Source organism: Myotis myotis, unplaced genomic scaffold, assembly GCF_014108235.1.
Source record: "Myotis myotis isolate mMyoMyo1 unplaced genomic scaffold, mMyoMyo1.p scaffold_m19_p_5, whole genome shotgun sequence".
NCBI classification, from domain to species: domain Eukaryota; kingdom Metazoa; phylum Chordata; class Mammalia; order Chiroptera; family Vespertilionidae; genus Myotis; species Myotis myotis.
The window spans coordinates 80,400,514-80,424,937 of NW_023416357.1; the positions used below are offsets into that span (position 1 = coordinate 80,400,514).

General features: G+C 53.9%; 4 protein-coding genes across 7 annotated transcripts; 1 reads left to right on the plus strand and 3 right to left on the minus strand.

Moving 5' to 3' along the window:
• The first annotated feature begins 1,568 nt into the window (after window positions 1-1,568).
• LAMTOR4 (late endosomal/lysosomal adaptor, MAPK and MTOR activator 4) lies at window positions 1,569-5,291 on the plus strand. Of its 2 annotated transcripts, none has more exons than XM_036309367.1 (4): window positions 1,569-1,717; window positions 2,645-2,725; window positions 4,495-4,612; window positions 4,960-5,291. In XM_036309367.1, exons 1-4 carry the CDS (start codon window positions 1,715-1,717, stop codon window positions 5,004-5,006), a joined length of 249 nt encoding a protein of 82 aa, XP_036165260.1. In that variant the 5' UTR covers window positions 1,569-1,714; the 3' UTR covers window positions 5,007-5,291. The 2 variants fall into 2 exon arrangements, with proteins under 2 accessions (XP_036165260.1, XP_036165259.1); XM_036309366.1 differs by having other exon boundaries at window positions 1,570-1,717; window positions 4,977-5,291.
• Window positions 5,292-5,536: 245 nt separating this feature from the next.
• TRAPPC14 (trafficking protein particle complex 14) lies at window positions 5,537-10,222 on the minus strand. Its single transcript, XM_036309361.1, has 11 exons — window positions 9,673-10,222; window positions 9,401-9,496; window positions 9,168-9,297; window positions 8,955-9,041; window positions 8,681-8,801; window positions 8,428-8,575; window positions 7,749-7,831; window positions 7,498-7,661; window positions 6,821-6,975; window positions 6,382-6,575; window positions 5,537-6,269 (listed from the first exon to the last, which is right to left on the minus strand). Exons 1-11 carry the CDS (start codon window positions 10,063-10,065, stop codon window positions 6,116-6,118), a joined length of 1,725 nt encoding a protein of 574 aa, XP_036165254.1. The 5' UTR covers window positions 10,066-10,222; the 3' UTR covers window positions 5,537-6,115.
• Window positions 10,223-10,432: 210 nt separating this feature from the next.
• On the minus strand, window positions 10,433-16,079 carry GAL3ST4 (galactose-3-O-sulfotransferase 4). Of its 3 annotated transcripts, none has more exons than XM_036309364.1 (4): window positions 15,955-16,079; window positions 14,578-14,866; window positions 14,087-14,390; window positions 10,433-11,886 (listed from the first exon to the last, which is right to left on the minus strand). In XM_036309364.1, exons 2-4 carry the CDS (start codon window positions 14,700-14,702, stop codon window positions 10,855-10,857), a joined length of 1,461 nt encoding a protein of 486 aa, XP_036165257.1. In that variant the 5' UTR covers window positions 14,703-14,866; window positions 15,955-16,079; the 3' UTR covers window positions 10,433-10,854. The 3 variants fall into 3 exon arrangements, with proteins under 3 accessions (XP_036165257.1, XP_036165255.1, XP_036165258.1); XM_036309362.1 differs by having other exon boundaries at window positions 14,578-15,206; window positions 15,955-16,067; XM_036309365.1 differs by having other exon boundaries at window positions 14,578-14,679; window positions 15,955-16,055.
• A 630-nt stretch (window positions 16,080-16,709) lies between these two features.
• On the minus strand, window positions 16,710-23,150 carry GPC2 (glypican 2). Its single transcript, XM_036311047.1, has 10 exons — window positions 22,841-23,150; window positions 22,031-22,189; window positions 21,396-21,718; window positions 20,283-20,363; window positions 19,426-19,588; window positions 19,058-19,188; window positions 18,675-18,827; window positions 18,446-18,585; window positions 18,174-18,349; window positions 16,710-17,534 (listed from the first exon to the last, which is right to left on the minus strand). The coding sequence occupies exons 1-10, from the start codon at window positions 23,004-23,006 to the stop codon at window positions 17,302-17,304; spliced, it is 1,725 nt and encodes a 574-aa protein (XP_036166940.1). The 5' UTR covers window positions 23,007-23,150; the 3' UTR covers window positions 16,710-17,301.
• Between the last annotated feature and the right edge of the window lie 1,274 nt (window positions 23,151-24,424).

Below are 24,424 nucleotides of genomic sequence, written 5' to 3' on the forward strand. Positions count from 1 at the left end.
GGCTTATTTATCTATTCTTATGTTTAGGGATATTTATATAGTTTCCATTTGGATGGTATTATAAATGATGCTGCTATAAACATTTGAGTATAAGTTTTTGTGTGAACATATGTTTTCAGTTCTCATAGGTGGCTGTCTAGGAGTGGAACTGCTAAGTCATACAATAACTCTGTATTTTATTTTTCCAGGAACAGCTGATGTTTTCCACAACAGCAGCACCAATTTACAACCCCACCAGCAATGTATGAGGGCTCCAATTTCTCCACACCCCCTCCCAACAAGTACTTGTTTTATTTCTAGCATCATCCTTCACTTTACCTACCAACACTGCCTCAGTCACATTAGTATTGCAACAAGTCTAGAAACTATTTAAATTAAAACACAACATTCCTACGTGACACCCATATATTTAAAAAGTGGTCCAGCCCTAGCCTGTTTGGCTCAGCCTGCAGAAGGAAAGGTCTGGGGTTCAATTCCGGTCAAGAGCAGGTACCTCGGTTGCAGGCTTCATCCCTGGCCTGGGGCCCTGGTCGGGGCTCCTGCAGTAGGCAACCAATCCATGTGTCACGTCAATATTTCTCTCTGCCTTTCCCTCTCTCTTCCACTCTCTCTAAAAATGAATGGAAAAATATCTTCGGGTGAGGATAAAAAAAGAAAAAGAAAAAAAAAAAGGACTCCAACCTGGCCAGCATGCCTCAGTGGTTGAGCATCGACCTGTGAACCAGGAGATCACGGTTCTATTCCCGGTCAGGGCACATGCCTGGGCTACCAGCTCTATCCCCACTGTGGGCTGTACAGGAAGTAGCTGATCAATGACTACCTTTCATCATTGATGTTTCTCTCTCCTTCCTTCCTCTCTGAAATAAATAAAAATGTATATATATTTTTAAAAACACTCCAAAGTACTGTTTCTAATTTTTTCTGGCAGAGAGTATTCAGTATTGAAGCTGTGTTGCCCAGCGGGGGATTCAATTCACCATCACAGGGCTCCTCACAGAATCCCAGGAAGAAACAGTTTTGGGCCCTAACCGGTTTGGCTCAGTGGATAGAGCGTCAGCCTGCGGACTCAGGGGTCCCAGGTTTGATTCCAGTCAGGGGCATGTACCTTGGTTGCGGGCACATCCCCAGTAGGGAGTGTGCAGGAGGCAGCTGGTCGATGTTTCTAACTCTCTATCCCTTTCCCTTCCTCTCTGTAAAATATCAATAAAATATATTTTTTTAAAAAAACAGTTTTGGGAACAAATCCTTGTATTAAACAGAGAGCTGTCTGGAGTAAGGGTAAGGGTAGTAGTTGAATAGCTTTTCACATGCATGTCACGTCCTTTCACTTTATTCTCTTGCTGTGGGCACCCTCGTGTACAGTCTAGCGAGGGCAAAATATCTCTATCGCTCAGCACACCGGGTCCCATTCTCCTCCCTCCGGCCCCGCCCCTCCAGGTCCACTCCTTCGCCAACACTTCACCCTCCTACTCGCGCTCAGGATCAGAGGGGCGGGGACATGGGTGTTAAAGGGGCTCTGCGACCAATCCGCGTGCGTCTGGGAAAGCCCGATGACGTAGCCAAGCTCCAATCCGCATTCTGGGGGTGGGGCTGAAGTCCGACGGGCGCCACGCAAGGCAGGAGGAGGAGACACCCTGGTGGAAGCACGTGACCTGGGTCTGGAGCCGGAAGCTTCCTATCTGGTAGGGAGCGCCCCCCATCACCTAAGGCAGCGATGGTGAGTGAGGGCGCATGCGCCGGAGGACGCGCTGGGGGTTCCTTGTCCCTGTCCCCCAATCTCTTTAGTTGCCCCTTCCTTGGCCGGCAGTCTGTCGTCACCTCCTCTTTGCCCCTGGACGGAGAGGGATTGTTGAGGGCTGAGGAGGGATCTATGGGAGGTTGTGGTCTGCGGAGGAGGAGCTGGCCACATGGAGAATTGGAAAGGGGGCAGGAGAGAGAGGCCAGTGGGGCTGCGAACGCGTCGGGGGTAGCAACGGTGGGATGTGAAAGAACAAGGGAGCCCAAGAGCAGGGGTGAGGACACATCGAGGTTCAAGATCAGTGCTGCCCTACCTGGTCTGGCTCAGTGGATAGAGTGTAGGCCCGCGGACTGAAGGGTCCTCCTAGATTCGGTTGGGGTCGAGGGCACATGCCCGGGTTGCGGGTTGCGGGTTGCGGGCCGGAGCCCCAGTAGGGGGCGTGCAGGAGGCAGCCAATCAATGATTCTCTCTCAGCATGGATGTGTCTATCGCTCCCTCTCCCTCTCTGAAATCAATAAAAATATATTTTTAAAAATAAAAAATGCCATTCTTTTAAAATATATATATTTATTGATTTCAGAGCGGAAGGGAGAGAAATATCCATGATGAGAGAGAACCATTGGTTCAGGCATGTGCCCTTGACCGAAATCGCACCTGGGACCCTTCAGTCTGCAGGCGGACGCTCTATCCATTGAACCAAACCAGCTAGGGCAAGAAAATACCATTCTTTAAAAAAAAAAAAAATCCGTGTTGAAGGCCATGTAAAGGGAATGGGAAAAGGGTCTGGAATGGCCCTGGCTTGGGAAAAAGAACCTCTGGGGCAGGTCATGAGAGACTTGGGTTGCAAGTGAAGAGAATCGAGGCCATCCTCCTAGCAGTGCTTCTGATTGCATCTTTACCCACCAGACTTCTGCACTGACCCACGGGCTGGAGCGTATTCCTGATCAGCTCGGCTACCTGGTGCTGAGCGAAGGCGCAGTGCTGGCGGTGCGTTCTGGGCAAAGGGGGTGGGGGGGGGGGAGTCCCCCCAAGTACACATGGCCGGGTGATTCCTTCTAACATTGCCCAGTTGAGACTAATTTCCCGCTATTCTTGGTCATAATTGGTAAAGTAAGTTTTTAATAATTAAATCTCTGGAATCTCAGAATGGTAATTATTCTGAGGTAAAAGGGTTTACTAACTTTACCGAAGTCAGACAACCAGTTACAGGTTTGTTGATAACTTGTATTACCCAAGAATTTATTGAAGAGGCTTTGTATTTTGTTCCATAGTACAATGTAGTGTTAGCTCGCTAGAAATTTTCAGTCTAGCTAGAGAGACAGGCTTAAGGTCAAAAACTTAAAGCAATGCCAGTGGTCAAGACAACTGAAAGAGTTCAGAAAATGAAGGATTCAACCCTTAAGGTTATAACTTGTGTTGTGACAAGGAATCCTTGAAGGACAAAAAATTCAGCTGGGCTTAAAGGAAGAATGGTGTGAACAGGCAGAAAAGGAGAGGGCTGAGATGGATATATTTGCAGGAGTGATGGCTGTTTTGATAGTGGGTTTATGTTGAAAAGTTTGGAAAGGTTTGGGGTAAGAAAAGGATGTGTAAGAAAAGATCTGATTGTGGAGGCCTTTCAAGGCTGGGGCAATAGGAGTTTTGAAGGGTTTTTTAACAGAAACATGAGCTTATAAAATAGTTGAGCAAGACTGTTCTATTAGGTGTGAAGGTGGGCTGGAAGGGGAGGAATCCAGAAGCAGGAAGGCTGTTGCAGAAGGAAATCTGTGTATGAGTATGGACTGGTGGCACTGAGAAGGAGCAAGGAGAGAAGAGAATTTAAAGGAAGAATCAATATATCTTCATAATGACTAGAGATAGGTAACAGAGGAGATACTTCTCTATTTAGTATGACTTTGAACTCAAGCTAACAATGATAGTTCCTTTAACAGGAAATTACTAAAGGAAGTTTACTGGGGAATGGGAGCGGTAAGGGGAATTTTGATGACTTAACTTTAGACATCAAGTTTGACATAAAACAACCGCAGTTAATATGTATTGCTAAGAGCTGTTTTAAGCACCTCACCAATATTATCTCACATAACCCTCAAGAGCCCATATGATAGATGCTGTTGTCTCTAATTTACTGATAAGGAAACTGAGGTACAGAGTGTCTAAGAGAGCAAAGGGCACTGAACTTAACCTAGTGGGAGGCTCATCTCAAGGAGGTAGAGAGAAGTTGTGACAGTCACCTGAAAAGAGGAAGCCCAGGCCACTGTGATATGATTACCCAAGGGCAATGTAATGGCCGGGGGGGGGGGGGGGGGGGGGGATGGGGGGGGCGGGGGGGGGATGTGTTTGTGTCAAGGACAAAAGGGATATTTGTTTCAGATTCTGCAGACAAGGCAGCAAGTGGGAAGCCAGGAAAAGATAGAGCCTTGAAAGTCAGTGATGTTTGAGAATGTGGTTTTATCAAATAAATGGCAACAGGGAGAGAAATCAAGTTTCAAGGGATTCGAAAAGAATGGTCAGTAAAGAAATGGATGAGTCCCAGCTTACCGGGGGAAGCCCAGTATAAGCATGAGAACCAGTATGACATCTAGAAGGGCAACAACATCATAGGAAAGTTTTAGGTTTGTTTCCAAAACGGCTGACCTCGAGGGTACTAGGAAATGGAGAGGAAGAGGGTACCAATGCCAGAGCCAAAGTGGTTCCTGAAATTCTTTCCCAATTCTATTCCCTAATTTCTGCCATCCTCCCTCCCCGTCTGCATGCAGTCATCTGGGGATCTAGAGAATGATGAGCAGGCAGCCAGCGCCATCTCTGAGCTGGTCAGCACAGCCTGCGGTTTCCGGCTACACCACGGCATGAACATACCCTTCAAGCGCCTGTCGGGTGAGCCCCATCCCCTGCCCCTACTGGTGGTGATAGGAAGTAGGGTGCTCCCAGAGGTGGGGTGCTGTCCTCAGGGAAAAAGCACTGGTCTCCTATCAACCTCCCACCATCTCCCCCTGGGGTCCCTGGTTCTGGCCACTTTCTTCTCTTTGGGATTCACCCCTGCATTAGAAGTATGAGAAAGTAAGAGAAGGGTATTGAATGCAGACGCCCCATCTTCAGATCTCTGAGCATCAAACCATCTCATTTCTTTGGCTCTTGATTCCAGCCAGTTTGTGTATGACCCCGTGGAGGCCATTACACCCCACTAACTCTGTGTTCCCTTCCCTCTCTCGGGGTTTGGGAAGGTGTGTCTCCCCTCCAGTGGTCTTTGGAGAACACACGCTGCTGGTGACCGTGTCAGGACAGAGGGTGTTTGTGGTGAAGAGGCAGAACCGAGGCCGGGAGCCCATTGATGTCTGAGCCTGCCAAGGGTGATTGGGTCCGTGAACCTCTGTGATGAGGAAGATGCAACCTCCTCTTTCTCGGCCTGAGGCCAGACCTAAGGCTTTCTGCTCATCCTCTCCCCCACACCCCATCACCTGAAAGGGCAGAGGCTTGGTGACTCTGTGCTGTGTTAAGAAGAGGGAGGACAAGGGGGCCTCCCTCTCTCCTAATAAACATGTCTGATGTTCCCAGACCCAGGGATGTGTGTATGGGGGTTGGGAGGTGCTACACCCATGTCTTCTGCCTTTTAAGAGGAAAGTCATGTAATTCAGCCCAAACTGGTGGAGCTAGGCTATCTCTGAGCATATCAAACTGAGAATCAAAAGAAAAAAAATGGGGGAAGGGAGCAGACAGGAGCTATTTGGTATGCATGCTGAAGGGAATCATTCTGAGCTCTGGGCTCTGCTCCTTCCACCAACACACAAACAACAGTCATTCTCCCTCCTGAACAGGCATTTAATAGACTTATTTCAGTTGGAAGCAGTAGTTGGAGAATAAGTTACAGGGACAGACAAAAAACAAAAACAAAACCCACACAACTTAAAGTGCTTCAGGCTGCAAACGTAAACATGAGGGGCAGGAGGAGGCCACCTAGCTATCTCCCCTCCCCTCTGAGACAGGAGGGTCATTGTCTGGGTCCCTTTACCATCACCACCCTCTAATCTCAGCCCTCAGGAGGGGGGGGGGGGGGATTTCAGAGGCACGAAAGACAACTTAATAGGAATGAGAAAACACTTTGTAAACTTAGAACCAGGGAGCAAGGCGGGGAATCAAGGGAGCTCTTGGAACCCTTGCCCTGACCAAGGGGTGGGACCAGCCCTCCCAGGAAGTCAGGGAAATACTGTTGGTTTAGTGCTGCAGCCATACCCGCCCATTTCACAGCTTTTCCCTCAGCAGACACAGACAGGCTGCGGCCTCCTCACCCACAGTGGGAGGCATCCCTAAGGAGGCACAGTCTGGAACAAGGACCCCCTCCAGAGGCATTCGATTTCTGGGAGTAGAAGAGCCGCCAAAGTGCTACTTTACAGGCTCCACCACCAGGACTTTGCACTCGCGCTTGGCAATCTTGTCCAGAGAGAGCACGGCCTTTTCTGGGGGCAGGTAGAGGGGGCGGCCGACTGGGGAGGCCACAGGGGGTGTGATGGCCCTGCGCTCCATCACACTGCCGGACCTGGAGGAAGGCAGAGAACGTGGGCTCCAGTTAGACCTCAGGACCGCTTCCTGCTCCCGCTCCAATGCCGGCCTCTACTGAGTCCAGTGGCTCCCCTCCCTCGGTTCCATACCTCATGAGGTGGCTGCGGGAAGGCTGTTGGTGAGAGAAGGACTGAGAGCGGCCCAGGCTAGCCTGGTGCCTCTCCACCAAGTCGCGGACAGCTGGGCTGCTGGGACTGCTCTTTCGAGAGAGGGGCCGGGCCTCGGGTGGAGGGTGGGACACACTAGCAGTGAATTGTAGCTTCAGTTTCATGTGCTGGCTCAGCTGGGGTGGAAAGACACAGATCAGCATTCCCACTTGGCTTCCAGGCCCCAGACCTCCTTTCAAATCACCTTTCCCCTTGGCAGACCAATATTGGATCTAAATCCCACCTTCCTTTGGCCTGGCTTTAGTGCCATCCATTGTATTTCCTCTCCAGCAGCTAGCAGCCCTGATGCCTCCTATCCCAACATTCTGCATCACCCACCACACCGTCCACCCCCTCTCTAGTGGGCACCTCCCCAACCCACCTCAAAGAGCCCTGTCCTTAGAGCCTGGAAGGCTACACTGAAGGTGAGGGCACTGCCCTTCCGGGAAAAGCCAAGGTTGTTGAGGGGCGTGTGGCAGACAATGGAGTCTAGGGCAGCCTGCATGGCCCGCCGGTCCTCCTCACACAGCTGCTTTCCTGGGGGGCAGAAACAGCGACCAGTAAGCATCTGTATAGTGTTCCTCAGCAAGGGGCTTCCATGAGCACCGTCTTGATTGATCTTCAAAGTCACCCTGTGGAGTAAACTGAGTATATCTTTTGCCAAATGTTATAAATAACAGCTGATATTTATTGTGTGCTGAGATCTATTCTAACCACTTCATATTCATTAACTCTTTAAAAATCACCATAACGTCCTCATGGTGGGGGCGGGGGGAAGAGCAGTATTATTTTCTCCTTTTTAGGGATGAGGGAGCTGAGGTTCAGAGAGGGTAAGTGACCACCCAGGGTCACACAGCTTGTAAATGATGGAGGTAGAAATCAAACATACCAGGAGCTAGCATCGGTGCCCGTGCTCTTAAATCATCCTGCCTCGCTGCCTCTCTCCATTTCTGTCTGTGGCACGAGCCAGAGCAGCCTGCCACGTGTCACCCACCTCCATGGCTTCTTCCTTTCCCCTCCCCTCCTTCGGGACAAAGGCCCAGCCTGGCGGCACCCTACCAGCCTGTGCGTGCTCCGGGGTCCACACGAGCCTCACAGCAAGGAAGTCTTGGAGATTGTTGAGCAGCGTGTAAGTCACCGTGAAACGCTCATAGGTCCGAACTGGGGACTCACAAGAAGCAGTCATCACAAAGCACGGGCGGTCCAGGCGAATGCTGGGCAGGCTGGAAGCAGTGAGAGGAAAGCAGGATGTATGTGTTTTGAAACAAAGGTGAACAGGGTGGTCCCACCAAAGGTTCCCACACACTCACCGGTAGTGGGTGTAGATGCTCTGGGTGAAGGGCAGCTTTGGGGTGGACCACTGAACCACAGCAATCAAGGGGACTTCTAGGCCCTGTGGGAGGAGCAGAGGGAACCATCATGGGTAACAGAGAACCCCTCTCATCTTCAGGTAACACCCTAGCCTTTCCCTCCCACTGCTTTTTCATTTTTTTGTTAATCCTCACCCGAGGATATTTTTCCATTAATTTTTAGAGAGACTGGAAGGGAGGGGGAAAGAGAGAGAGAAACATCGATGTGGGTTGTTTCCCACATGAGCCCCGACCAGGGCCGGGGATTGAGACTGCAAACAAAGTATGTGCCTTTGCCCGGAATCGAACTCAGGACCCGTCAGTCCACCAAGCTAAACCAGCTAGGGCCCACTGCTTTTTCTTTTTCTTTTTTAAAAAATATTTTATTGATTTTTCACAGAGAGGAAGGGAGAGGGATACAGAGCCAGAAACATCGATGAGAGAGAAACATCGATTCAGCTGCCTCCTGCACGCCCCCCACTGGGGATGCGCCCGCAACCCAGGTACATGCCCTTGACCGGAATCGAGCCTGGGACCTTTCAGTCCACAGGCCAACGCTCCATCTGCTGAGCCAAACCGGTCAGGCCCCACTGCTTTTTCTTAACCTGTTTCCTTGAAATCACCAGCCCCTTATACTCACCTCCTTGGCCCCTGGAGGTGGCTGCTCACCCACTCGCAGCTGAAACAGGAAGTTGTGTTCCTCTAGGGCACTGAGTGGGCAGGGGAAGCAGCCAGAGGTACCAGGAAGCCGACAGAAGGAGCCCATGGAGACCTCCCCAGATTGGTGACTAGTTCAGAAGAAAGGGGACAGAGCTGGGTCTTTCCAGGCCAGAGCTCTCAGCCCTGCCCCCAGCCCCACCACTTTGCAGCCCTGCCCCTTCCCAGGACCTCACCAGACATTGTCCACCAGCAGCACAGAGCCATCGGGCATGACAGGTAGATAACTGGCATTGAAGTTTGGGAGAATACGAATATCCCAGATGGAAATTTCCTCTTGGGAAGAGCTGTTCAGCACTGTCGAAGGTAACCAGCGCAGTGATTATCTGGACCCCTCAGATCCCACCTTAATCCCCCAAAATGAACCTTTCCCCCGAGTCTGCACAGGGTACCTGCCAGCCAGTCATTGCCCTTGCTGCTACCCAAGACCTTAGCCACCAATCTGCTCACCCTTGAGAACAGTCAAGTGTTTTCCAGCCACAGTGAACTGCCGGCATTTCAGAACTGGAGGGGGCAGCAGAGTCAGCAGGGTACTCACTGCGGGAGAGGGCAGGGGCAAGAGCAAGAATTGATCGCTGGGCCTGGGCACAGACCTCACCCAACCCACAGCTCGAACATTTCTCTTAATGCCGCTCCGGCATTTTCTCCCTGCGTTCTCCCCACCTTGGGCCTTGAAAGCACTCTGCTCTCCCCGGAAGGTCTCCCCAGGAAATCGGGTCTGCAGCAAGCGCAGGTAGCCTTGGTCTCTGACCTCTGGTGCCTCCACCTCCCGCTTCCACACAGTCACTACAATCTGAGCAAAAGGGACACGGCCACAGTCAAGAGGAGAGGTAGCCAGCCAGCCTTAGAGAGGACATCTGAAGGAGGAGAAGAGCTTCACCCCTTGCCACTCTTACCTTGGCCTTAGGTGTCCCGGGGGGCAGTCTATCCAGTGAAACAGTGAGTGGGAAGATGACCTCATCTGTGGACACAATTGGCTCTTCCACAGGCAGCTAGGGGTGTGAAAGAGGTGGAGAGGTCAGCAGAGGGGCAGTTCCCCTTAAGAGGTGCCCAGTTCCCTCCTCATCCATCATCTGCCCCCAACTACCCCCCGATGTCTCCCTCCTCTCCGGTCTCTGGAGCCCAGCAAATCACCCCTGGTCCTGCGCCTGTCACCCCGGGTCCTCACCGTGGTCACTCCCCCTGAGGTAGCAGGGCCCGGGCCGTGGGTGAGAAGGGGGCTGCAGCCTCGAAACAGCCCCCCACCGCCCGGATCCCCGCCCCCTGGGGGTTCGGGATCCTGGTCGCCGGGGCCGCCGCCGGCGCTGACCGAGGCCAGGGCTGCCAGGGCGGTGGCCAGTTCTGCCCAGGCCCCTCGGGAGCCCAAGCCCGGGCCGCCCCCGGCGCCGGAGCCCGCGCCCCCCCGGCAGCGAAGCACCAGCAGGAAGCGGACAGTCTCCCCCAGGTAGAGGTGGTTGCGCCGGGGCAGCGCCCGGTACCGGCCCGGGTCCCCCGCCAGCTCCGCGCGCGGCGGCAGCGGCACGGCCGGGAAGTACATCGAGTAGTCGCACTGGGACTCCATGGGGGCGAGGGCTGCACGGCCGGCGGGGAGTCCCGGCACCCGCCGGCCCAGAGACCCCCCGGGGCCGGGAACCGGGACCACGAACCCGGAACCGAGACCCCGCGGGGCCGGAGCCGGGCGCCCGGAGAATGACTGGAGAAAAGCCGGAAGCGGAAGGGAAGGGGCGTGGCCTGAGGCCCCGGAAGCGGTGAGTGACGGGACCCTGGAGGAGAGGGGCGGGGTGCGGCGGCGGCTAGATTGCAGCAAGAAGGATTCAGGAGAGACTCTAGACGGGCTTTTTGGAGAATATGAAAAAGAACCCTCTCCACCCCCCGCGTCTCGCATGAAGATGAGCATCCCCTTCCCTTTCTGCACTACATAAAGCAAGTCCAAGTTTCAAATTATTTATTCATTCAACAAACATTTCATAGTGAAATGAGCGTAGCTCAGTGACAAACATTTCATAGAGACATGGACGGATTATTCCAGTCCACCGTGTCCCAACCGTCCTCTGGCTTAAGTCATGGTTTGCTCCTCCAGGGAGCCTTTGAGTGCTACATGGACCTGCCAGGGGGCTGGACAGGGGAAGGGGCAAAGGGGGGTGGAGGAGTGCTGCTGGGAGCTGAACAGCTCGAGTCCTTGGCACAGCCTGGAGGACTCTGGGCCCACACCCATGCCAGGTTCCAGTCGTCCTGCAGGGAGCAGACTTGCTTTCTCAGGGAAGCAGAAATGTCCTCTGGCTGTCCCACACTGGTCACGTGTGTCCGGTAGCTTAGCTGCTGTTTAACCTAAGACTCAGTGGTCTAACGCCTAGGGGGTGAGTAGCTTTGAAGTCTTGAAGGGCAGAGAGACTTTTGGAGGGAACTGCTTGGCATCTAGCTTGTCCTTGTACTGTAGCTCTGGGGTAGCCAGGCGCTCACACTCCTCCTGGTCTTGGAGGCTCAGTCCGCTCCGAAGTGCATAGCCCAAAACCTTACCTGACCCAAACTGGAAAGGGCGGAACCGACGGTCAGTGATGTATTTGGGGTCTAAAGCCTCACCACCCAGCAGACAATGTTTAGCCAGGGCCTCTCGGCGAGCCCTGAGCTCTGCCACTGCACTCTCCAGCCGACCCTGGCCGTATTGTTTTATTCGTGTCCACAGACTGCGGTTGAAGTGAACATAAAGAGCCCAGTCCAGATTGTTCCAGACTCGAGCCCGTGCAGTTAGTTGCCTGTCCTCAGTGGTCAGTCCACCATTGCTGACAGCATTTCCGCCCTGTTCACTTCCAGCCTGGGCATTGTGCATGAAGCCCACCACATCATCTAGACCCCAGCACAGGGCATCTGCCAGCAGAACCAATGACTCATCAAAGTACTCGGCCACCAAGACCAAGTCAAAGACAGAGTCCAACCAGGCCAGACTCCACTGGACGAAGGATGAAGACCCCAAATCTAAAGCAGCGGGGCTGGACGTCTGGCTGTGACCATCAGCAGTGGTGGGAGCAGGATGGAAGAGAGCATTGGGATCCAGGGTGTGGGCTCGAGAGCCAGTGCCAGAAGGCAGGACGTGCAGCTCTGGGGGGTTGGGGTCTCTGGGGAGATGAGGATATCCTCTCTTGGTCCTCATCTCTGGGGGGAATGGGAGGCCAAAGTCAAACCATAGCAAGTTGCGCGCATAATGGTCTCCACGGGCCCCAGGTCGGTAGAAGGCTCGAGGATTAGCTAGGAAGGCAGCCAAGGAAGGTGCCTTGCGGAAGGCTGATGAGGTGGATTTATAGTAGGAGAAGGCAGAGCGGGCCAGAGCCGCTGGGTCTCGGACAATGGAAAAGAAGAAGCTGTCAGAAGGCATGACCTGAAGTACCTGCAGAGGAGAGAAAACAGTCATGGGGAGAAAGAAGTGGACCAGGAAGAAAAGAAGTGTAAGCCCAATGCCCGAAGATCTCCCAGCCTCCTGACAGCTCTAATAGGAACCCCCAACTTTTTTCACTAGCTGACAGATCTTGGGCAAGTTACTAATGTCTCTGAGACTCAATTTGCTCATCTACAAAATGGGGATACTTCTCTCTTCCTTCCGAGCTCATTATGGATTAAAGAATATGAAGGAACCTGGAACGTGGGAAGCTCCTGGAGAACATGTATTTTCTTTGGCATTACTGTCTTCCTTGGTCAGTAAAATCTCTAAGAAGCAAACTTTGTGTTCACTTCTCCAACAAAAAAACTATTAAGAGTCTACCCTGGGACTCTTGGTCCCTGCTCCAAGAAAGAAACTGGGCTCAGGCCTCTTCAGTGGGGGTGGGGATCACTGGCAGCAAAGGGAAGAAAGGGGCAACCATAATGCTGTCTCAGGTATAGGTGTCAGGTGGGCAGACAAGCCCAGGATGGCTGAAGGACAGGGCACTCCTGGGGCTCCTGGGCATCTTGGAGAGCAAAAGACACTTCTGGACTGGACACCGGGGAGCCATGGTCACCTCGTAGGGAGTTGCCCTGAGGCCTGGAACATTGGACTTCACTTCTCAGCAAGAAGGAAGGTGGGAAATAGGTTGAGCCAGGCAGGTGCACATTAGAAACCAGCTCCCGGGCTCCCTGAAGGGTTTCTGCCTCTGAATGTGACTGTCATTGAACCTGACTCTCTGACATGATGTCCTCCAATCTGCTCTGCTATTATGGTCAAGTCTGCAGGGCAGAGCCAGTGAACTGTGTCTCTTTGAAGGAAGAAGAGAACAGTGCAGAGAATAATCTGTGGCATCAGGTGGACCTAGAATAAAATCCCAATTCAGCCATTTACCAGTTATGTAATTTTGGGCAGTTTATTGAACTTCCGCCATCTATAAATTGGGGTTAACACTTACCTTGAAGAATGTGGAAATATATGGAACACGATAGCTATTCAGATGAATGATGGTGACAATGAAGAGCCTCATCCTAACCTTTGGAAAAACCTGCCTCAAAGGTCATTGTCATTGCCTCGCTCCCGGTAACGGGCCCTCCTTGCCCATTCGATCACACTCATGTTCCTCAGCTGCTTTCTCCAGCTCCTACTTAATCAGCAGTGGGTCTGCAACCCTCACTGAAGTTCTACCACACCCCCCCCCCACACACACACCCCTTACACACACATCCACACCACCACGTCTTTGCTGATATTTTACTCCCTCTAAGAATGCCTAGTGTTCTTCTTACTACAAAATCATGTCCACCCTTTCCTTTAAAACCTGCCTCTCCAGAAATCCCCACCTCTTTCTGATGAATATTCTCACAATTCCAAATACAAACATGTATTAGCACATATGTCACGGAAGGCACTCTGACTTTGGAGCAGATGGGCCTGGGTTCAAATCCGGCTAAGAGATCAATCACTTAGCTTCTCAGAGTCTCGACCTCCTCTTCTGTATAATGGAGGCACTCATAATGTCTTCCTGGCAAGGCGATGATAAGATTAGTACCCAGAATTCAGGAAGTATTCAATAAAAGTTAGTCCCTTCCCTTACGTTTTCATTTGCACATTGACTTTCTTCCTCCAAGAACTCTCAGGTTTCTGTGTGTTCAGATGAACACGTGAGTCCATGTACCTGTCTCCCCCTTTAGAACTGAGGCTGAGGGTGTCAGGGCTGGGCTATGGCTTGGCATATACCCGATTCTCGAAATCTGGCAGACATGGTGAGGGGAGTGAGAGGAAGATAGGTCAGAGGGCAGTGGCTAAGCAGAGGTCCTGGTGGTATCAATGGAAGGGGCTAAGAAGGGAAAGGGACACCTAGAGGGAGAGTTTGGGGGTGGGATTCAGACTTGGCAGAGTGCTGACACCAGCTAGATAAATTGGTCAAGGAGGGAGACTGGAGTATGCACCAGATGGGAGGGGGCAGGACTTCAGCTCTCAGAAACTATTGGGGAAGGGATAGCTGAGGGGAGAATAGGAAACTTCACCTTTGTGGCCCCCTGTCCACCTTTTGGGTGAGGTGACTCCTGGTGGCCCCCCATGCCTAGGGCCTTCTCCACTGATGGTCTTGGCCACAGGCCTGATCCCATCTCTCTCCAGTCCCACCCACACCCTCGACACCTCTCACCTCTTTCAGGTTGAACCTCATGTGATGACAGAGGATGTGGAAGGGGGACTGGGTGCCTCCACCCTGAGGGTGGTAGCCTTTGACCCAAGAGGCCTGGAAAAGCCTTGGGTAGCCAAACTGGTAGCGGGCAGGGAGGGCGAAGCGCAGCCCACGTTGGTCCCCGTAGCGGTGAAGCAGGCTTAGCACAGAGCTGCTCCCAGATTTATGCGTCTTCAGGAATACTAGTCGCTGCCGGGGAGGACAGGTTGGAACAGCTGGTCCTGGGGTTGGGGCCCAGGGCTGTCGGAGCTGCAGCCCAGGTAACCTGGGGAGAGATGGGAGGGAAAGTACCCTGTCCCTCACCAGCAGGTGGATGGGCGTCTTGTGGAGCAAGGACAGAGGGTGCAGAGCCTCCTCCAAGTTCCCAGGAGTCACAGCCCCAGATAGGATTGGGAGGAGCAAGTGGGGGGGGGGGGGGAATCTATCAGGCATTGGGACAAGATGAAACTCACCTCCTTTGGAAGGGCCCACCCCAGAGCTGGAGGGCAAATCCGATGGTCATGAAGACTCCCAAAGCCACCCCCAGGCTCCGAGGCCCCCAGAGGCGCATGGTCCTGGTAGGAGACAGAGGGCCCATGTGGCACAGGGAAGGGTGACAGAGCGAGGGCCAGGCAAAGAGGCAGAGACAGCTGTGCAGCCACAGAAGGTGCAGATTCGAGATTGGGGGTCATTCCCCAGGCCTGTTTGCAGCCCTGGTTGAGTCTGCCCCCTGAGTTAGCAGATTTTTGCCTCTGTCAGCGTCTAGAAGGGAAATGAGGGGAAGGAGGGAGTCTAAGGAGAGGGTAGAGCCTTCTCTCCTGCTGTTACAGCGAGGACTAATTCAGAGGAGGGTGTTGGTGAGGGTGTGTGCTCTCTACACCCAGATCTAGGTGGCCCCACAACTACTCCTCTGCCGTCTGCCTCCAGCTTCTCCAACCGCCTATAGTTTCTCCCCGAGCCTCCGGGATTTGGAAGGAAAGGAGGGAAAGAGAGAGACCCTGCAAGAAAGATCAGACCAATCTGTTCAGGACAGTGAGGTGGACATCGCCAGGCCCTGGCTCCTTCCTGAGCTTCTGTCGGGATGAAGAGTCCCATTTGGAGGCTGAGAGGGAAAGCCATAAGGAGGGAATGTGGGTCAGGCAGATGAACCCAGAGAGGTGAGGCCACAGGAGTGACTTTGTAATGAGTAAGAGTCAGTCATCTGGTCTAAATTCAAGCATCTCTTTTCCCTCTCAGCACAGGGCCCACCCCAGTGTGGGAGGGGCTGGGGGAGATGTAGGGTTATTTACAAAACCCAGATTCCCAAACACCCCCCCGACACACACACACACAACCCACCCACCCCAACCCCATCCCCACTTTCAACCTCATCGTGCACCCAGAGGAGACTGAGTGGGTGGGGCTGGAGAAAGAGATAAAGATACTGATAGACGAGCATTCAGTTTGGAATTGCTTCCCAGGCCCCAGTTCCCTAATCAGCTGGGAGTCTGACCCACCCCTTCAGATTACAACCCACAACCACGGGCCACAGCCCTTCCAACAAGCCCGGACAGCCCCCTTCCAGGACAGCCAGGAGTAACTCCAGACAGAGAAACCCATATTTGCTACTTAAAGACCTGCCCCCTCTGGCATCCTTCCCCCAACACAGCCCCCAGGATCTAGCCTTGCACTAGGTTTCTGTGTCCAGATTCCTTCTATCCCTTCCACCCATCCCTGTCTCCTCCTATTACCCTCAATTCCAGCCCTCTGTCCCCTCCAGCTTTGGCGATAACCCCCCTCCCCCAAGACTCCTCCCATAAATTCTGGAGTCCTTCCCCTGGCTGCAGCCTCGATGTCACTTGCCCACTCACCAAGCCTCCTGAGGAGCAGCAGGGTAATCAGGATCGGGCCTTCCCCAGCCACCGCCCGGTTCCTCACTCTGCTAAACTTTCCCCATAAACTTTCTCAGCGCCCAAGCTCCTCCCCTCTCCCTCCCTTTGTCTGGCCAGTCCCGGCAGCTGCTTCAACTTTGATCAAGTCTCTGGGTCTCTCCCTCCCTGCATCTTTCTTTCTTTCTTTTTTTTTTTTTTTTTTTTTTTTTTTTTTGGGTCAGGGCACATAGCCTGCCCTTGGAAGACACAATTTCTGCCCTCCTTTCACACTTAAGAATCATTTATACCTTTTCTTTCTCTGCTTTCTGCAGAACAAACTACTCATTCAGGAGACAGAAAGGAGAAAGGAACAGACAAGAGCTGAAAGCAGACATTGGCAAGAACTTGTGACAAGGCAGCCAGAGGCTGACGCGGGCAGAGAACAGGAGCCCCGTTCTGAAGGCAGAGGGCAGCAGTGTGGTTGGTCTATTAATGATGCTTCGTTTTCCAGGAATTCTGCCCGTAACAAGGTGCTTCCTCACACAGCTCCTATCTGGTCCTCACGTTCCTCCCCATCTTACAAAGGAAGGTTCTCAGATCCAGAGGGTGAAGCACTTGCCCAAATTCAGTATCGGGGGCGGGATCCAAGAGAGGCGAGAACAAGCAGAAACGAGCCCTTAGAGAGGCTCTGGCGCCTCTGCAAGGAGCCAGGGCTCGGGGAGGGCGGCTGGAGTTACAGAAAGTCACACTCGGGGTCCAATAAATTAGTTGTTTATTTGTAAAATGCAAAACTTGTGAAGGATGTGGATGGCAGAGGTCATGATTTTTTTTTTTTTTTTTTTTTTTTTTGCGTTTTAGTTTAAGAAATTGGTACTGAAAAAAAAACCACATAGAACCAAGGACCAGAGATCCTGATACACATACCCAAGTTCCCTGCCCTGCACCCTATCAGCACCCAGCTTTGTCCATTCCAGAGACCAGGTGAACCCACCACTCCCCACTTCCAACTTCCTTCAAACCCTACCCCCCAACCGTCACTCTAAAAATCTTCCCTTTCTTCTCCTTGGGGCTGACCACCAGAGCCCAAACTTAGAGGCTCAGTTGGAGAGACCACAGCCTAAATAAATACCCCCCGCCTCCCGACCCGGATACCAAACGAAAAAATAAATATGTGAACACCCACCCAATTCCAATGGGAATCTCCTGGATTTGGGGCCCTAGCCATTCACCCAAAAAGTCCCTTCTCAACCCTCTCTGCAGCCCCCTTCAACTCCTCCCCAGATCCAGCTGAGAGGGGAGGAGAGGAAGGGCCATGAGCCCCTCTGATGCCAGGGCACCCTTCCCCTGTTATCGAGGTCCAAGCAGGGCCAGGGCTGAGAGGGAGAGAATGAGAACGGGTTGGGTGTGAAAACCAACAGATGTCCCCCCAGTCCTGCTCCTGCCCTGGTTTTGGCGGACGATGAAACCTCCTTTGCGGCCAGGAGGACGAGGAGGCCGGGCTGGGGGGCCCACAGCTGCTGCCCCGGCCATCCAGTCATCTGCATAGTGCGGTCCTTCTCCAGAGCCACTGGCATCCTCATCTGCGGGGTGGGGGGTCAGAGACAGACAGGGATGGGTAAAAGGGGCAGTATGAAACAGACACAAAGAGGGAGGAGAGAGATATAGGTAGGTAGATAGGAGGAGGGAGACAGACAATGACAGGAAGGCGAGGATAGAGAAGTCAGGTAGACATGAGAATGAGTAAAGGCAATGGGAGACAGAAAAAAAAAGACAATGAGACAGAAAAGAGAGACAGGCAGATGGGAGGAGAGAAAATTAATGTTCTTGCCTTGCTTCTCTGGCAAATTCTACTTTGGGAAGCCACCCAACCCTGCTTCCTGGGGGGAGGGGGGGCGGGGGGGGGGTGCCTACCCTCCCCAATCTCCCACAGTCCTTTGCCCACTGTTCTGTAAGAATGTTTTGGAGACTCCCCAACTGGAATGTGAACTCACAGACAGAGACCTTCTCTCATACTGGTCTTCTATCCCTAACCTTTGAGGTAAGGGTTCCATACGTGATTGTAAAATGAATGCGTGAATGAATGATAACAAGATGGGAGGGGAGGGACTCAGAAAGCAGTGGGCGGGTCCAAGGTCCAATCCCAAGCAGCCAGAGGAGGGAGCCCATCAGCGCCCTCCTCCCCACCCCCCACCCCCCATCCCCGGGGTATCAGGTCTCACCCCAGTCCTCCAGATCTAGGTCGCGTCCCTGGGCGGCTGCCCTCATCCTCACTGTAGCTGACCGGAGTTGCAGCCGCTGCATCCGAGTCCGGAGGTCGGGGTTTGAGGTTTCCGCATCCAGCTCGGGATTGTTGAGCTGCTGGGTCAGGGGGCCTCCGACTACCGGCAACAAGTACCTGCGAGCAGAGCAGCCCTAAAGGCTCCCGCCGGCCCTGTGGGTCCGCCCCCGCCCCCGGATTTGGGCTTTGGCCCGCCCACCAAACCGCTCTCACCGGCCCCGCCCGGTTCCGGTCCAGCAGGGCGCCGCTTCCTGGGTGATGTCCAATGCCATGCGGGGGTCCCCGCACACCGCCAGGGGCAGCCCGGCCCAGAAGCCCCGGGCCCGGTCCAGCCGCTCGCGGAGCTCCCACACCTGGGCGTGCAGGGAGAGCAGGTGGAGCTGCAGCGCGTGCCCACCCACCCACCCCACACCCACACGCCTGTCCACACCCCCCAGCTCACCATCCGGGGCAGGCTGTTGCCCGCAGCTGTCGTGGGCTGCTCCTCCTCCGCCCCTGCAGCCCCGGTCCAGCGCCGGCCCACTTCTTCCATGGGTGCCAGGGCTCGGTGGGCACGGGCCATCGCCTTCGGGGGGACCCCACATTCCTGAAACACCTGTGGCACAGGGATGCCCCACAGGATGAAACCGGCACTGAATCTCCATTCCAACACCTAAATCTCCCAATAGCCCTGTTCTCATCTACAGTGCCTCTCTGACCCCCAACCCTGTCTCACAATCCCAAGCCATTGCCTCCATCCTTCTTTCCCCTGTACTAGAGCTGACCCCCATACCACCCCTGCCAGCCCCCAGGCGGACACTCCCACGCTCCTCGAGTTTCCTGTACCTGGGTGGACACCCCTACACTGTTTTCCTGCAGGTACATCAAACCTTCTGAGATCTTCACCCCAATGGCCTGAGCTGCCAGCTCAAAGGAAAAGGGGCCCTGGATCTTCTCAGCCAGGAACAGGAGACCATCTTGAAGGAGAGGGAGAAAGCCAAGGGTGAAATGGGGGGGAAGGGGGTGGAACAGCAGGGAGGTACTCATTAAACTAGGAAGTTCCCACAAATCCTGACCCGGACAGCAAAGTGTTAGATGGGGAGACTCAAGATCTCTACCACTCCCTCCCCCCTCAATATGGCTTAAAAATCCCTCCCAGTCCATCCCACTCACCCTTACAGGGACCAGCTTCTCAGGCTTTCCTGAGTCCTCACCCAGATAGGCCCCCCAGTCAGGGTCCAGTCCCCGGCTGCTGAGGCAGCCATGGGCCACGTTGAGGCAGAAGCCCCGGCAAGGCGGCAGCAGGGGGACCCCGCGACAAAAGGGGCAGCCAGTCAGACGCATTACAGCCCGCCTACAGCCTTCGGACATGGGGACCTGGGGGCAGAGAGCTGGGCTATGTGATCCACAGACACCGAGGCTGCCCTCAGCCACGCTTAGTGCTGCGCATGGAGAAACCAGATACCCCACCCTACCTTCCCATGCCCCATATAGAGAACCGCTGTGAATGGCTACGGTCGGTGACCCCATGTAGCAGCAGGTGAGACCCCAAAAGACTGTGGAGGGAAGTTCCTCGGGGCCAGGTTGTAGATACTTCTTTTTGGGAAGGATGGGACAGTGGGGTCTGAGAAAAGGTTTAAGGACAAGACTGGGGAAGGATGAAACTGAGGATGGAAGAGGTAAGGCTGGAGGTCAGGGAGAGAATGGGTGGTAGAAAGAGAGCAGGAAAGGAAGAGCCAGATGAGTCATCACTGAGGCATCTGGAGGAAACTGGGGGGACCAGTACTCCCATTGCAGAATGTTATGGAGATGAGCAGAACCCCAGAGGCTGACAGGAATATGAGTCATCAGAGGGCAGGAGAGGGTCAGAGGTGAGAGCAGATCATGAATCATGACACCAGGGAGACTTCCCTCTGGCCCACCTCCTTCCTGGTTCACCCTGGGGTTCCAGGGCCTCAAGGCTAATGTGGGAAAGCTCCACGTCTCTCCTGCCAGCTGGCATCTGACTCTTCCTCATGGGGCATCTCCTTTTCCCTCCCTGAGCCCCACCCACACTCAAGCACCCTCTAACCTTAAGTGCTTCACTGACCACATCTCTTCCAGTCTCCAAGCCCTGGATAAAGGCCCGGGCAGCCACCATGGCCCGGGTTATCTGGGGGAGAAGAAAGAAGGTGAGAAAAACCATAGGGTTGTCTTGTCAGTCAAGATCGGGACCAAGAGACTATACCTCCGGGCTGAGCAGTGGGGGATAGTTTGTGGAGTTATCTTGGGGTGGTTAGGATTATCAGGTGGTACAGTAAAGCAGGTACAAGAGGCTCAAAGGAATTATAGTCAAGGTGAGCTGGGCTTGGGAAGAGATGGGAGGGACTGTTTTACAGGGCTTGGAGATAATGGGACTGTGCATCAGGACAAACACTGAACTTACAGCCAGAAGACCTGGGTGTGAGACACAGCTCTACCATTTACTGGCTGTGAGACCTTAACTTCTGGGAGGTTGTTTTCTCATCTGTAAAACAGGAATACTACCATCTACCTCCCAGAGTTACAATGGCAATTAAATGAGATACTATAAAATGAAAATCCTTCTCAAATACTAAGTGCCTAATTCACATTCAGTTGAACCGGAGGAAGTCAAGATATTAGAATGAGGAAAGAGTTGGCAGAAAGTGGCTGGGGGGCAAGAGTAGGTGAGTGGGTCAGGGATGTGTGTGAAATTTCAGCACAGGATGAGAGTGGGAGACATACAATTAAAGGAAACCAAGGAGCACTGGGTCAGGCAGGGGTCACTGGGGCTCTAGATCAGCCGTGGGCAAACTACGGCCCGCGGGCCGGATCCAGCCCGTTTGAAATGAATAAAACTAAAAAAAAAAAAAGACCGTACCCTTTTATGTAATGATGTTTACTTTGAATTTATATTAGTTCCCACAAACACTCCATCCATGCTTTTGTTCCGGCCCTCCGGTCCAGTTTAAGAACCCATTGTGGCCCTCGAGTCAAAAAGTTTGCCCACCCCTGGCCTAGATAGTGACCACAAGGTCAGAGATGGCTGACATGCAGGATGTGGGGATCACCAGGTCAGGGGTGACTGGAGCATGAAGGGGCAGTCATTCAGTTGGAGGTGAATGCACAGTTTAGAGGTCACTAGGTCAGAGATGGCTGAAGCTCAGGCCTTGAGACCCCTCACCTGCAGGCGGAGGCGACGGGGTGAGTCCCCGAAAGGCTTCAGGGAGTCATCAGCAGAGGAGGCAAGGCGAGTGAGGCAGAACAGGTATTCAGGGGAGAAGATGTACTGTGGGTGCAGCAGGGGGAACATTCTCTCCAGGACCTGCGTCCAGAAATCCACCAAGGCGTCATCTAACCCCTCACCAGACTTCTCATAGTAGTCCCGCAGCCGAGAGAACAGGCCGCTGAATAAGGGGGTATGCTGGGAATACAGGCGGCCATAGGAGCGGTGGAAGAGCAGGGCCAGGGAGTGCTCAGCTGATGAGAGCATCTCCCGAAAAACCTCTGTGGCAAATGCAAAGAAAGCAGAGTGAGGTGGGATGAGGCCAGAGAAGGATGAAAAAGTGAAAGAGCAAAGGCAAGAAGAAAGTGGGGAGAGAAAAGACAAGTGAGTTAGAAACTGAGCAACTCTCAGGCTTGAGCAGATTGAGAATGGGGTGGGGCAGGACCCTGGAGAGAGCCTGGGTGGGGTTGGGGGGGCTAAGGCAGGGCAGGGGTGCCTTAGGGATGGAGTAGGAAGTGAGGACAGGATACTTGCTGGGATCATGAGCACAGCGAGGAGCTGTGTGGCCAGGTTTGGGGACCCCAAGTCCTCACCATCAAATGTTCTAAGCCGGGAAGCCAATGTGTGAACCAGGAAGGAGCCACTCTCCTCCACCAGGCCTCGGAAAGTAGCCTCAGTGTCCCAGGTCAGCCTCTCCTCTATTTCACTGGAACAGCAAGTATATTCTTGGGGACAGATCCGGAGGTGCTCACCTAGACAGAGGAGACACAAGGAATGGTGGGAAGTGATGTGGTAAAATTCCTTCCTTTTCCTGCCTATCTCTGGGGGCCATCCCTCCTCTTTCACCTGTCTGGTTTCTTTTCTATTGTCTGTACACACATTCCTACTTGACCCTATTCCCACCCTATTGTCCCCTCACCCTTCCCCGGTCCACTGCCATTGGGCATGGGATCAAACAGTAACGGGCAAAATTAGTGATCAGAGGGTCCTCAGGCCACCGTCCCCAGCATGGCACCCCCCAGGCCTCTAAGGACTTACAGGACAGCTTCTATAGGAAGAATGGGGTTTGCAGAGGTGGGGTTACTTGGTAAACAAGAAAGTATTATAGAAGTGCTCTTAGAAACAGCGAGGAGAACAAATTGGGCTGTAAAGAAAGAACCAGAGAGATGGGTGCTACTTACTAGAAAGGGATTTGGGGTGGGGGTGGCGTAAAAGAGCTACTATGTGAACAGGAGGGTTATTGTGCTCCTGGTAAGGAAGTTCAGGAGGAGAGGCGATATTACTATGGGATAAAAAGATTACAAAGGTCACTCTGAAAGGGAAGAGTTATTGTGGGGCGGGGAGGACCCACCCTCGACCCCTCCCTCGCCCCCAATTCTCTAGTCTTCCTCTATTCTCCTCACCTGAGATCAGGGCGGGAGGGAGTAGGCTTAAGCTATATCCCCGGGCCCCCAGAATTTGCCGGGTCTCCGTGCAACTCCGGATGACCTTTGCCTCGCTCCCGGGTCCAGGACCAGGACCGGGACACAGAGGTAGCAGCAGCAGCAGAAGAGTTCGCAGTGCGGACATAGCTGCTGCGACCCTGGAACAGCACAGGGGGTCCTACGGAGGGAAGAAGAGCTGCCCGAACTCGGGAAGCCGGTTCTCCGCTGCAGGACCGTCCCGCCGGCCAGAGAAAGAGCGCGACCTCGGGAAACTGAACACCGAGGAGGATTGCTGGGTCGGGCAGCATCAACCGAGACAATGGGAGAGGCGAGTCGGACAGCGGGAGGGGCCCAAGGCGGGGCCTTACCAATGATGGCAAGGAGCCGGCCTCAGGGGCGGGACCAAGGGAGAAACTAAGCCAATGTAGTTGGGGGAACTCGGCAGAGGGGCGGGATTAGGCTGAACTACGAAGGTTGGTGGGGGGCGTGGTCTTTCTCGGGGGCGTGACTATCCGGTTCGAAAGGCGGGGCCAGGGCAGACCCCCAGCCTATGGTAGTTGATAAGCCAGAATGAAGGGGCTACTACTGGTGTACTGCAAAGCCCGGCCAATGGTGTGTGTGGCGGGTGCGTGTGCGTGCGTGCGTGCGTTTGTGTGTGCGTGTGCGTGTGTGTGTGTGTGTGTGTGTGTGTGTGTGTGTGGTGGGGGGCGGGGGGGGCGATAGTGGAAGCAGAGGGGCTGGGGCCGGGGTGGAGCACGGTTGAATTGAGCCGCTGGAGCGCCTAAGCCCACGTGACTGGGCAGCACGTGGGAGAGCTGGTGGCCGCTCGAGGCTGCCAGAGCGGCGTGACAGGAACGTGGTGAGCACGAGCTCGCACACGGCCAAGCCTCGCGACAATTACCGTTGGGCTCGCGCCTGCGCACAACGCACCTCGCGCCTTCCCGCGTTTTTCTGGATTCTTCTGCCTCCGGAAGGGAAGCGGCGGGCGCCTGTGTCGCAGGTGGGGTGATTCCAGCGGTCAGAGGGACGGACCCCAGGCGGTGACTTTTCCTCAGCCCCACTCGGCCAGAAGTCGCTGTACGGGCCCAGGCAGTGAGGTTCCTCTTTGGCCTGAGAATACGCCCCCTACCTCGCGGTCCTCCCCTGCCCCCACCCTCACTCCCCGCCCGCCCTCCTGTCCCCTTCCTCCTCCATGCCTTAGTGGCCTCTCCCATTTCCGTACCTGAAAGACTGATAGTCTCGTGAGCGTTTAGAAGGTTCCTCAGCCCAAAGAAACTTATCCCAGGGAGGGTCAGAAGTACCATCATCTGGGAAAGTAGAGAACGCGGACTTTCCTTTATTCCTTCAGCATTTCTGGCCCTATTCTAATGGCGCCTCCCCGCCCCCCCCCCCCCAATTCGTTAAAAATGTCCCATTCCATTCCATGTGGAATCAAGTAGTACTAACTTTCTAGAAATTGAACGTCTGGGTGCTTTTCGATTTTTATGTTTGTTTGTTGCGTGTTTGCTGGTTCACTTGCACCAGGCAGTTTGCGCTTCCAAATCGGAAGTGGGGTCCGCTTTC

Coding starts and splice junctions, on each gene's coding strand:
- TRAPPC14 (XM_036309361.1), bottom strand. CDS start 10,065: ATGGAGTCCCAGTGCGACTACTCGATGTACTTCCCGGCCGTGCCGCTG. Junction 8,802..8,954: donor ACACTTGACTGTTCTCAAGG/GTGAGCAGATTG, acceptor TACCTTCGACAG/TGCTGAACAGCTCTTCCCAA. Junction 6,976..7,497: donor CCCGGAGCACGCACAGGCTG/GTAGGGTGCCGC, acceptor TCTGCCCCCCAG/GAAAGCAGCTGTGTGAGGAG.
- GPC2 (XM_036311047.1), bottom strand. CDS start 23,006: ATGTCCGCACTGCGAACTCTTCTGCTGCTGCTGCTACCTCTGTGTCCC. Junction 19,589..20,282: donor TGGTCAGTGAAGCACTTAAG/GTTAGAGGGTGC, acceptor CTCTGCCCCCAG/GTCCCCATGTCCGAAGGCTG. Junction 18,828..19,057: donor GTGTAGGGGTGTCCACCCAG/GTACAGGAAACT, acceptor CCTGTGCCACAG/GTGTTTCAGGAATGTGGGGT.
- GAL3ST4 (XM_036309364.1), bottom strand. CDS start 14,702: ATGGGCCCTCTGTCTCCTACCAGGACCATGCGCCTCTGGGGGCCTCGG. Junction 14,391..14,577: donor GGTGGGCCCTTCCAAAGGAG/GTGAGTTTCATC, acceptor ATCTCTCCCCAG/GTTACCTGGGCTGCAGCTCC. Junction 11,887..14,086: donor TGAGGTTCAACCTGAAAGAG/GTGAGAGGTGTC, acceptor TCTCCTCTGCAG/GTACTTCAGGTCATGCCTTC.
- LAMTOR4 (XM_036309366.1), top strand. Junction 2,726..4,494: donor GCGAAGGCGCAGTGCTGGCG/GTGCGTTCTGGG, acceptor GTCTGCATGCAG/TCATCTGGGGATCTAGAGAA. Junction 4,613..4,976: donor ACCCTTCAAGCGCCTGTCGG/GTGAGCCCCATC, acceptor TCTCCCCTCCAG/TGGTCTTTGGAGAACACACG.